This window comes from Urocitellus parryii, chromosome 1 (genome assembly GCF_045843805.1).
Source record: "Urocitellus parryii isolate mUroPar1 chromosome 1, mUroPar1.hap1, whole genome shotgun sequence".
Classification (NCBI taxonomy): Eukaryota; Metazoa; Chordata; class Mammalia; order Rodentia; family Sciuridae; genus Urocitellus; species Urocitellus parryii.
Window position 1 is genome coordinate 21730844 of NC_135531.1, and position 13068 is coordinate 21743911.

General features: G+C 38.1%; 1 protein-coding gene across 1 annotated transcript in view; it reads right to left on the reverse strand.

Moving 5' to 3' along the window:
- Positions 1 to 1090: 1090 nt before the first annotated feature.
- The window catches only part of Ttc23l (tetratricopeptide repeat domain 23 like), a 29924-nt gene continuing 17946 nt past the window's right edge, over positions 1091 to 13068 (reverse strand). Inside the window, exons 4-7 of the mRNA XM_026390169.2 lie at positions 8509 to 8665; positions 6718 to 6849; positions 3740 to 3917; positions 1091 to 1207 (exon numbers count right to left, since the gene is read on the reverse strand). Coding sequence (XP_026245954.2) covers positions 1091 to 1207; positions 3740 to 3917; positions 6718 to 6849; positions 8509 to 8665 — 584 coding nt within the window. The remainder of the gene's footprint in view (positions 1208 to 3739; positions 3918 to 6717; positions 6850 to 8508; positions 8666 to 13068) is intronic.

Below are 13068 nucleotides of genomic sequence, written 5' to 3' on the forward strand. Positions count from 1 at the left end.
ATTAGAAAGTCTTCAGTAAACATTTATGCTTAAGCAAACGACTTAATTAAAATGTCAAAACTTCTGCAAACTAAAAAAAAAGTGTTTATTTAATGACATGGGGAATAAAACATTTATAAACGTCTCTTCCTCTTCCCCACCCAACTGAAAAATAACATACACCAAAATGAATTACTGTTATAAGCATAAAAAAGTAAACATTTGAAAAATGTTCAAATTGCATTGTTCACAAATCCTAAATTCCTCCTGATTGGGCATCAACTCAATCAGTTGATTTTAATGTTCATTTCTGGTCAGGCTAGCTATGAAAAATATACTGTCTTCCCTTCACTGGTTCATTTCTTCTTCTTCTTTTAAATACAAATACTCTTCACAACTCCTTTTTTAAAAATATTTTTATTTAGATATTGATGGACCTTTATTTATTTATTTACTGATATGCAGTACTGAGAATCTAGCCCAGTGCCTCACACATGCTAGGCAAGTGGTCTACACTGAGCCACAGGCCCAGCCCCTCACTGGCTCATTTCTGTCTCTCCCAAAGTCAACCACTTTCAAAAAGATGATCTTGCCAGGCAAAAGACTCTGTCTGAAAGATCAATCAATCATTGGCTTTCCTCCAGAACTCCTCCAGTAACTCACTTTAGGAAATAGGTCAAGAAAATTCTAATTGCTACATTGTCTTATAAGCCAGAGGAAAAGCACCCAGGAGATTGAGAGTGGAAGAAGAGGGGAGGACCAGCCAGTGTTTTCTTTTATCATTAGTTTTCCTTATTAATCAATACATCACAAGTCACTTTCATAGTATAAATAATTTCTACATCTTATAAAGGTACCTTATACTGAGATTCTAAAAGAATAAGGGAAATATAAAAATGGATGATTTTATTGGTTTTGATGTTCCAAGTAATATGGGAGGATGTTATCAGGTCTAAATTCGTGTGTAATTGATATTGTACAAAATCATGACCTGCCTAATCCTTCCATTACAAGCATGAGTAACTAATTATAATATTTCTTATAGATAGATTGTTCACTAATATCTTCCCATATTAACTGGGAAATGATGAAAACTGCAAGGCCACCTCTTCTACCTACCCCTGTGCTGGGGCTTTCCAGACATGGCATAAGCTTTGGCTAGTAACGCACTTGCCTCTGCAGTTTGAGGGCTGACTTCAGTGAATGAAGAAACAGAGATAGAATAGGCCTGGAAAAAAAAATCATGACAAAGTAAGTGCCCACATGACAATTTTACTGTAGATTTTCTGGCAGTTTTGATAGAATTGCTAGTTGATTGAAAGCCAAGGTATAGCTAATCATGGAGTTAGATGAAAGATGCCCCAGCTCTACCACAGCTTTGAGTCCTCCTCAAGTAATTTCACCTTCTTATGTAGAAGAAACATATGGTTCCTACTGATTAGGGCTTGGGAAAGATGAAATGAGTTGGTGTATGCAAAACTCTGGGCACAGTTTCCAGCACATGGTTAATTCTCAATCAATATTAGCTAGTATTAATTTTACTAGGTTTCACAGCAAAAATAAAATTATAACTTTAACCTCCACAAGAGTTCAGTATCAAAGTCAATTGTAAAGCATGGATCCTACAGCCACACTGCCTAAGTTCCCATCCTGTCTTAGATTTATCTCCATAGAAGATAGATCACTTAGCTTCTTCAAACATAACACAGATGACAGGAACAGAATTGTCACAACAAATTGTTGTAAATATTAATGAGCTGATAGATGTACAGTGTTTAGAACATCACTTGGCATCTAGTAAGAACTAAAGAAGTCTAAGATTTCATTATTTATTATTATTTTTTGTGCTAAAATTAAAAGAGCATCAGAAAGAAGAAAGAAGAGTAAAAACATCTAGTCCATATCAACCAGCAAGAAAAGAACACCTGTACTGAATATGTCATGGGCTGAACTCTGAGAGGTGTTTGAAGGAGTTGGACTATCAGACAATGCTGTAAAGCCAAGATATAGAGCACAGTTGTTTTTTTTTCTCATTTTTAAGTTTAAAATGACTTTTTAATTTATATCAGTAGTCAGATGGAAGTGATTTTGTTTCACTTAACCAAAGGCACTTAAGTATTGATCTGAGCAGTATTGATTAAGTATTGATTCATATAGGTCAGAAAATAAAAATCTTGTCCCCTGTCACATTCAATAAATTAAGAAATGTTTACTCTTATTGTGCTCTATTTGTGTATGATAAATTGAATGCATTCTGCTGTCATGTACCACTAAGTAGAACAAATTAAAAAAATTAACCCCCCCCCAATTTTAAAAAATGTTTACTCTTTCTATTCTGAAACCATGAGGGTTCTTACACTGGAGAAAACTTAAAAATTTATAGAAAATTGTATATAATCTTAGGATGTATTCCAAATTTTTTTAAAAAAATTATCTATTTGCTCTACTTTGCATACAAGCAGAGAAATGAAAAAATGTGCTCCATTTGTGAGCTATGAACTAAAATGCATTCTGCTGTCATGTATAACAATTAGAACAGAATTGTTTTAAGTATAGTGTCCAGGGTGAAATTTTCTGGGTTCAAATCCCCACTTTTCCACCTGCTATACAACTTCAGCTAATTAGCTCTAACTGTTTGTGCTTTACTTTTCTCATCATTAACACGAGATCAAAATAATAATGATACCGCCTCCTTCATAGGGTTCTTGCTTGGATTAAGTGAATTAAAACACACTCAAGTATACGTAATAAAAGCATTCCATGAGTTTTAACCCTTATTTTTTATTTATAAAAAAATTATAAATAAAATTTATAAAATTTTATTTATAAAATGGGAAACACTGATATTTACAATTTTATCCATTTTGATCTGGCCTTGGCTTTAAGAACTCTTGAACTCAAAACCCAGAGCAGCTTCCTCTAAGAGTGGATTCCCTGCCTTTAGAGATGTATTTCCTAACATTTCTCCATCGTGGGATGCTTATTCTCTTGGATTGTCAAATTATATGTAATGCCTTTTCATTAGCTATCTGTTTTCACATATACTCTAAGACTGCACTACAACTTTTCTACAGTGCAGAAGATCTAGCCTTTTGTTTTGTTTGTGGCTATTGGAGATACTTGAAGCCATAAGCAGCATTTGAATTTAGAAGAAAGAAAAGATACATTCAGCTAGCAGTTTGAAGTACACAATATGTCAAAGTACCCTAAACTGTTTTCATATGATAGACTCAACATTCTTTTCCTGTGTTCTGTTTTGTTTTGGTTTCCCTTTGGCATTTGTCAAATTAGTTACCTCCAAGTGAAACAACCTTTTATCAGTTTAACCTTAGACTTAGAAATATAACCAGTTAGTTTAGCTTAAAGGATAAATGACAACATTATAACATGATTTTTTTCATTTAAAAGGGCTTTTGTGTTTGCTGAAGACTTAAGTTCAGTTGCCCCTATGTTTTTTCCCCTAGGAGTAAACTCACACTTGGCTTCCTCTTCCCAGTACCCACAGAGATGAGAAAAAAGCCTTGGAAGGCGAGAACTGTCTCTTGACAAGGTTGCACAGCTGATATACTCACCTGAGTCAGTATTCTTTGCTCAAGTCACCTAAGGTTGACAATGGGTGTTGTGTGGATCTGGCAGGAAGTCAGGGTTAACATGGAACCAATCCCACCCCTTGTTCTAAGAAGCCCACAAGAAGCCCACACTTCCCTGACCCTTGGGCCAAACAAGACCAGGAAGTTTGGGTCCCAAACAACTCACCAACCTGCTTCAAGTACTGGATGGCCTGCTCATGGTTCCTCCTCAGCTGCTCAATCTGGGCAATTTCCTCATAGAGACTAATCAGATCTGATGTGTCATTACCCTCGGTAGCAATGACATCACCAATTACCTTTTCAAAGTATGCCAGAGCTAGGTTCAACCTATGGATGGCCAATGAGGCTCTATAAGAAAAGGAATAAAAGTAGAAAGTCACTTACTTTGCAGACACGAGGAATTAATTCTAGGAACTAACAAATTTGACCTTTATATGTCAATCATTAGGGTGCCTGGCTCTGGAGCCAGCTTTACTGTAAGTAAACTCCTATTATCCTGCATTTTACTCATCAGATTCTACTGCCTACATTCATTTAACCCATTAATATGTTGTGCCATCAACTAATTTTTATAAAAAATGGGAAAATGGCATCCAACAATTCACAAGATGGGATAATTTACTCAGAATCATACTCTCAAAAATCCAAATAAAAGTTTATCCCCTCTAGTTCTCTCCCTTTCAGGTCAAAAAAAGTTTCTGCTTTGTTTTGAATTAATTTGTTCATCCTCAGTTAAAGATGAGAAAACATTGCAACAATCCCTTTAAGGAGGTGGCTAAATAACTTATGGCACATTGTATACTAAAGTACTTTACAGAGTCCTGGTTTTTATAGATTAACAATGTGGAGAAATATTCAAAATGTGCTTAATTTTAAAAGCAAGATATAAAACTATGCATCAAATATGATTCTGAGATAGATCAGCAAACATCCAGCCAAAGTGTTCACAGTAGTTGTATCTGGGTGGAGGTACAACTGACTGTTATTTTCTTCTTCATATTCATTTGTATTTTCAAATTTCCTACAACAAAATTGGAAATATAACTTTAAAAAAAATAAGGATCAGGCTCTCATCAAGGTTTATCTTTCTAGAAACAACAAGGTACAATGAGAAAAATCTGGGGAGTTCAGAACTGGTTTTAATGGCTAATAGCTTTATCAATGTCAGAAGCCTATGTTTTCCTCCAAATTAAGCATAAAATTAAACACATTTAAATTACAAGGTTGTTGCAAAAATTAAGTACTATATGTAAAATCACCTAAAATATAGCAGATACACATACAGTCATTATTACTTTCCCCTTATCCCTTGATGCACATTGAGGTGACTTTTTAAAATTATTTTACCTAAGGCATTCTAGCAATAGTTCCTCTTTTTTTTAAGCTAGAAGGTTTATCCTTCCCCTGAAGATTAGAATTAATAATTAAAAGAGCACTGGTATGTTATCCAATAATTCTCTGTAAAAATAATTTTTTCCTTTAGTTGTATATGGATACAATGTCTTTATTTTTATGTGGTGCTGAGGAACAAACCCAGCACCCCACAATGCTAGGCAAGTGCTCTATCTATCGCTGAGCTACAACCGCAACCCCATAAAAATAATTTTTTAATCAATCAGACCACTATTTCCCTTGACCATAAAAGCAGACTTATAGAATGACAATGGCTCTTATCAAGGGATTTCAGGGTGATATTAGCAAGTTGTCTGTCCTGAACATCCTCTTCAGTTTCCTTACCCTTAAATGGAAAAATGGACTTGGACTTGCCCTCACTAGATATTTGATTAATATCTAACAAAGTGTGATATCTAATATCAACTAAGTGTGGTATAAAAGATGAGCTATGGATTCAGATGCTTTAGTTACAAATGGGGCGCTGATCTATTAGTGACAGAACTACTCTTTCTCTGATTTAATCTTTCTGTGCCTTAAACATGTAAAATCAAAATAGTAAAAATATCTACCCTCATATGCGGTGGTGAGGACTGGATGAAATAAATTATATGTACTCAGAACAGTGTCAAGTACATAGTTGGTCTGCAAACATTCTAACACGTAGAATAGTACATGCACAAAATAGCTACTCAGTAAATATTGTGGACTGAATGAGTAAAATAAGCACTAGAATTCATTCTGAAAAAGGAACAAGGCTTTCTTTCGTATAAGGCAGAACAACTTTAGCCACTGCCCCATGTTATAGCAGTTGACATTTACCATACTCTAATTTATGGACTTAAGTCAATAGTTTGATTTAGCTCTGGACATTCTAACATCTCCCCACTATTTCCCATTTGATTTTTAGATCCACAGTTGTTTAGACGAGGCAGAGGTGATGAATGCATTTTATTTACTTACCATTTGGCCCGTTGGCCTACTGTGCCAAGTGCTAACAGTTTTGGAAATAGGTTGCTTTCAAGGATGTGAAGATATTTGAAAAATCTAGGGAACAGTATAAACTTTTCTTCTCTCTCTCTCTCTCTCTCTCTCTCTCTCTTAATATGATGAGCCTACTCTCATTTCTAAATATTCTGATTCTCAAAGGATTCCTATCTCAACTGCAAAAAAAAAAAAAAAAAAACAGTTAAGCCTTATTCTGGCTTGAACAAATTCCATTAACTTTGTTTCCACATGGAACAATACTTTCCTTAAAAAATGCACGTACTGTGCATAGCTTTCATGGCATCCAATTAATTCTCTCCATTAAGTGTTCCTTCCCCGTTAAGGTATTATAATGTTAAAAGTAGGAGGCAATTCAGGGAAAAACATAATCAACCCTAGAATAAGTGTGAGAGGCAGTACACAGAAGGGCTAAGAGTCAATGAGTTCATATCACAGATCCAGCACTTACAAGATAGGTCACCTGGACAATTTGTTTAACCTCAGCCTTGGTCTCCATGCCCTCTCTCTAATGAGAGCTTAGTCATGCCAACTACATCAATGATGGTTGTGAGGATTAAGTAGTGTGGCAGTGCACATTAAAGCTTGAAGCAGAGTATACATTTGATAAATAGAAGCCTCTTTTATTATCATGAGTTTCTGGGTTTTTTTTTTAACTATGAATATTTTTCTCCCCTTCATTAGAGCACAAAACAACGTGCAACTCCAGGCCTTATTCATAAGTTTCAGCTTCTCTACACCCAGATCTTACCTGCCCAAAGCTATTGTTAGGTCTTTCTCTGAGACGTATAATCCACATCCACAAATGCCTCTCTTAGTTAATCCTTTCAGTTCCTTCATTAGTCTGTCTGCCTTCTGCAGGTTGAAATAGGCCTCTCTGCCAGTGAAACAGTCAAGGCAAATTCCAGGCACACAAACTAACTGCCACTGCATAGGGACAGCAGTTGATAAGCAAACAAAAGGGCCCCTTGGGAAAATGAAGCAGTATTTGAAAATGGGTACTTAAATATGTGTGTATTCTTTGTCAAGAAGGAAGAATTCTCTGGAAAAAGCAGGGCCTTCAGTTTCCTGTGCAGATTGCCTAAATTCAGGTCTGCAGTGGATGGTAAGGGTTTGCAGGTGTGGATGGAAACACTAAATTACACTAGATTTCCTTTAGCAGCATCTATTGCGTGACAACAGTTATTCATTTTCCCCAAGTTGTTTCATAGGAATGGTAAGAGAGGAACTAATTATGCTGAAAGGGACTTTCTGGGTCACTTAGAAAATCCAAGAAAGGCAGGTTTTTAGCCAGAGGCAAATAGCAAGGGGGGGGGAATCCCCTCAATTCCCAAATACCCTTCTATTTCCCACATTTTCAGTAGCCCCCTGCTAAGAGCATAATAGACGAAGGACACAAATCAGATTTCACAAGTTGAGCTCCAGAATTAAAAAGTGGAGAATGGAATGTGTAGAGAGAACATCATGATTATTCATGAACATAAGAGACCCTTAGCATCTTTCTGGTGGAGACAGTAACTATAAAAATCACTTGCTTCTTGGGAGAGATGCTATTATAGTTTGGGTCTTAAATGTCCCCCAAGGTCCATGTGCTAAAGTCTTAGTTCTTAGTATGGTGCTACTGGGAGGTGGCAGAAGCTCTAAGAGGCAGGACCTAATGTGAGGTCACTGGAAGTGCACCTTTTAAAAAGATGGTGGACTCCAGCCCCTTCTCTCCTTTGAGGTTTTGCTCCTACCATGATGTGCTGTGTTGCCACAGGCCCAAAAGGAAAGAGGCCAATGGACTGTGAACTAAAACCTCCAAAACCTTCAAATTCTCCAAAATAAATTTCTCCATAAGCTGATGTATCTCAAGTATTTGTCAGAGTGACAGAAAGCTAACATGGCCACATATTACAGTCACCCTCTGGGGACATGGAGAATGACCTCTTTTATCTAGTTTTCTTGGCTTCCAGTTTCACAGACGATATTTTCAACAGCATTCAAAAAAATCTAAAATAATCAAAAATCCATAAATACTGGGTTTGAGCTGCACATTACAGTCATGTGGGGGACTTCTAAACATCTCAATGAATAAATACTTCTCAAACTTACTAAATCAAAAACTCCGGGTTGGGATCCATAGAGCAGTAATTCTTAAAATTTCCCAGGGAATTACAATGTGTAGCCTAGTTTGCCAAACTGAGACTTAAATTACTGCCCATTCTCTCCATTTTTACACTGCCACCACCACTGCTCACATCTGCATTGCTAATACTTATTTTCTTGTGTGCTCAATGAAGAGCACCTCAAACATGGAGAACTTTCAACTGCTGAGTGATATGTCATTAGTGAGATCGTTCCAATGGCTCAACTCACAGCTTGCAAGACTAAACATGGGAGGAAAATGCCTACCTTCTAGATGGAGACAGGTTTGGAGGGCTTGGAGGCTGGAATGCAGCTACAGGGACTTAATGTCACCTCCCACCCTCCCACGATGACCCTCCTGGAGGGTACACCCTGTGGTCCTGATCACCAGACCCTTCTGAAAATGAAAGGATATTGGTTCTGTAGGAGCCAGATCACCCCCAGAGTGTAGTTGAGCATGATCAGAGCTTCCAGGATTTCCTTTTTCTCCTTGTCTGAGGATGCATTTCCCTTCCAGGTCAACAGTATGTTCTTGGCAGATTCAGCATGTTTCTTGGCCTGAGCTGGGAGGCCTGGAAAAGTTAGAGAGCAGGTGGCAGGAAAAAAGATGTTAAAAAAGTCACGTTCCAATCAAAGACATTCCTGGAGAGGAGAAGGTGGGCAGTATAGCTGTCATATAGTCATTAGTTTCTAAACCTGGCTGTGAATCAGGATTATCTAGAATGCTGGAAATTATCTAGAAATCTATAAAGAATATAGATTTCTGGGCTCCACCCAAGACTTCCTGAGTTGGAATTCCTAGAAGAATGGAGTCCAGAAACTTCTATTTTTAACCTCTCAAGTGGTCCTTACGCAGCCCTCCTGGCATTAGCCTGTGGACTTCAGTTTGGAAATCACTAATAGAGACAGGAGTGGAAGCTGAGAACCCCCTTCCCAGTTCTGTTGCTAGTACTATGTGATTCTTTCCAACCACAAAGCCTCTCCCCACTCCAAATGTCAAATGACAACAATAATTAAAGAAGCTGCCCCTTACCAGACACATGGAGATAGTCCAGGAACAAACTATGTTATGCCATAGAGTGCTGTGCTTTGAGCTTTCTGGAAAAGGCATTCTATAAATATAAAGCTTATGAATCCAATTATTTCCATCTGGACATTTTTTTAAATCCAAGATGAAGCTAGTAATACAAATTGGTCACACACACACACACACACACACACACACACACACACACACACACATAAAAGGAATCCAGTTTCTAAAGCAGTGAGGCCCTCACTAAGAAGACAAGGGGAATACACCAAACCCCAGCTAGACAGACTAGTAGGGATTTCTCCTTGTTCAAAGGCTAGTGTTCCCGAGTGCTTTCTAGAGCTGTCTGTCAAGTTAACAGAGGTGGACTTGGAAACATTCAATGCACATCCTCATCTTCTAGCCTAACTTGTGTTTTTCCCTTTCCCTGATGGGAAGAGGGAAGCCCTGACACAAAGAGAGGCCAGAAGAGGACATACCATCCTAGCTCTCTTTCACTCTATTAAAAAGCAGTGCTGGTGTTCGCTTTCATATATCTCTCTCTCTCTCTCTCTCTCTCTCTCTCTCTCTCTCTCTCTCTCTCTCTCTCTCTCTCTCTCTCCAGGCTCCTAGGGGCTGGTAAACATTTATCATTGTGCCCCTATTCCTCACTTCACACCTCTGGCCCAGGTCCTACACAGCTTGCCCTGCCTTTGGCCCTTGGTGTCTGATTTCACAGCATGGATTCAAGTCAAAGGCAATAGGGATAAATTGAAAGGATGTGACCTTGATGCCTGCAGCCCTATATGTTCTAAGGAGCAGGACCTCATTAATGAGTTACCACAATGCAAGGAAATGATGCCTCCTCTGTGAAAGCTCTAAATGTAATCCTGAACCAATCATTCTCTGTTGAACGCTCTGGGGTATGGTTTCTATAGGTCTTAACGGAGGAGAGAAATGGACTCCGTGGTTAAAGAGAAAGCTGTTAGCAAGTGACAGTGGTCCTCAAATTGCTCTATGCAGATTCCTGGGCCACACTTCAGTGGTTACAGCTGATAAGCAACTGGGGAGAAAGCCATGAATTCACATTTACAAGAAGCAATAAGGTCTCAGGTGATAACCAAGAATTTACATTGGTCACATCTTAGGTGATATTAATGCAGGCTGTCTGAGGTCCACACCTGGATGGAAACTGATTTAGTAAAATCTTTATATAAGAAGCGGGACTTGGGCTGGGGATGTGGCTCAAGCGGTAGCGCGCTCGCTTGGCATGCATGCAGCCCGGGTTTGATCCTCAGCACCACATACAAACAAAGATGTTGTGTCCGCCGAAAACTAAAAAATAAATATTAAAAATTCCCTCTCTCTCTCTCTCTCTCTCTCTCTATCTATCTATCTATCTATCTTTAATAAAAAAAAGAAGAAGCAGGACTTGTTTTTGAAGGGTAGACAGGATTTTGATGGATGAGAAGAAGAAGAGTTTCCACTTGGACTAAACAGACTAAAGGCATAAAAGCAGAATAAGCAAATGTATGTCTCTGTGTGTGCATGTGTGTGTGTGTGTGTGCACATACACACACACACACACACATGCACGTATATGTGTATGAGGCTAAGGGGTTATAAGAGTGTTAGGGAAGGTAGTAAGAAGACCACCCTGACTGAAGGATAACTTTTAATTTAAAGATATACAAAGTAAGCACTAGATATGTAAAATGAAGTCTTAGGTGCTACTGTATTTATGTTACTATAACAGATTACCCAGGACTGGGTAGCTGATAAAGAATAGAAACTTGTTTATTAAAGTTCTAATGTTGGAAAGACCCAGATCAAGGTAGTGGCCTCTAGTTACTTGGGTTCTCTTACCATGTCCTCACATGGGGAAAGACAGAGAAAGGGGCTCAGTTCTACGTGAAGCCACTCTTACAGGGGACCTAATCCCATTCATGAGGGAGGTGCACTCATGGCCTAATCATTCTTCATGGTCTACTTCTTAACACTGTCACATTGTACACATGAATTTTAAAGGGGACACATCTAAACCACAGCAGATGTCAAGATGAAGAGGTTGGGTTGATTCTTTAGTCATTATAGGTCTCCAGAAAGAAAGCAGAAACTAGTAGACTACAGAAAACTCTGCCTGGGACCTGAGAAGCTGGAATTTCTACTTTACAAATCAAGACAATAAAGTGAGAAACAGAGTCTTTTGATCAAACAGGCTAGTTTCCACAACCAAGTGGGCCCTTGGGAGTATGTTATTAAGAATTGCAGCAACCAATTTCAGATGCTTCCCTGGGTTCTCAGGAGGAGTCAGGTGAACACCACACACATCAGCACAGCAGCACCCCTCTGGGCTCCTGAATGGGAAGCAAAACAATTGGCACTAAAGAGAGTGGCTTCAAGGCAGTCCTTGGATGTTTGCAAGCCTGCCTCCTCCCTGCCAAAGTGCCCAGGGCTGGTTGTGAAATCTCGGGAGGTAACTTTCCTCTAAGCTTTGCAGCTGATTAACAATCCAGTTGGGTTCCCCGACTCCACGCTACCCTGCCCCACACTGGGGTCCTTCTGATGAAAAAGCTGAGGTAGTGACCAATACGGCTTAAGCGAACTAAACTGTATCTTGATTTAAAACTACTTGCTATACTTTAAAGCAGGCCCTGAAGGGGAATATCACTCCTTTCACCCTCTGATGATCTACTCTGGTCCCCAGGTAGAAAGCATGGATTCCTATGGGTACATAGGGTATGTGTATAGGGGATGGAAATAAAAATTTCTCTACTATCTTTTTTTTACAAATGTTTATAATATTACATGGCATATCAATCAATACTGTTGTACATAATTTATAATAAATATACACATACAGAGAATGTTTGCTCAAATCTTTCAAGTGATGGGAACTAACTCACAAAAGGTTGGACACCACTGTTCTAGACATGTTTTCCAACCTTTTTAAGTATAAAAGAGTCCTATTTATGTTTAAAAGAAGTTCACATGTCTTCTCCACTTTGTGATAATAATTATTTTTATGGCACATACTACTTAAGAAAATTCATGACAAAAAGTACTATGAATTCATTATCAGCAACATTTTGAAATGAATTCACATTTTATTAACTGCAAAAACACCCTATTTTATGCAAAATATCACTGTCTAAATGTTTATTTATAGGACTTATTATTGCACCTAATTAGGGAGCACACTACAGATTTGTGCTTTCTCCATCTCCAAGCCATACATCTTCAATCCTGGTATCTGCCCTTAGATCAGTCATTTTCCTTTACTGGCCCTCTCAGACCAGAGATACCATCCTTTCCTCCTGGCACTGATAGTAACCGGAGAGGTTAAATTCAGAGTGGCAGCAAGGTCTGCTTCCAGAGCTGAGATTCGGCAATTACCAAGAAATGTTGATGAACTGGCAAAATTGGTCCAAAGATTGTCCACTGAATATATCAATCATTTTACTCTGGTCTGGGTTAGAATTCTATCACTAATGTTAACTACAAGACTCAGGCCAGAGAGAATTTGCTCAGAGCTACCTAGTCTTTGGAAGTTGCTACTGTTACAAAAAAACAGTCAGTTTTGATCATTGTTTATATTTAAAAAGTTGCTGTGGCACAGTGATTAAGAGACCAGGTATCAAGTCAAACTTCTCAGATATAAATCCTAGCTTATCCACTTAGTAGTATTCATGTAGTCTTGAACAAGTTACTTATCTACCTGTACCTCAATTTACCCACCTATAAAATGGCAATGAAAATAATGTCTATCTTGGAGAGTTGTTGCAAGGATTAATTTAATTCAAAAAAAGAGATTAAGTAGTGCCTGAATTAAATAAGGTTCAAGAAACACTAGTTATTATTATTGCCAGGGTCCATTTCTCTTATGGAGTAACTATTATATTTGTCCTTACTTTAGACATTTTTCATAGTACTGCTTATAGAATCTCTGAGAAAAGGCAGCAT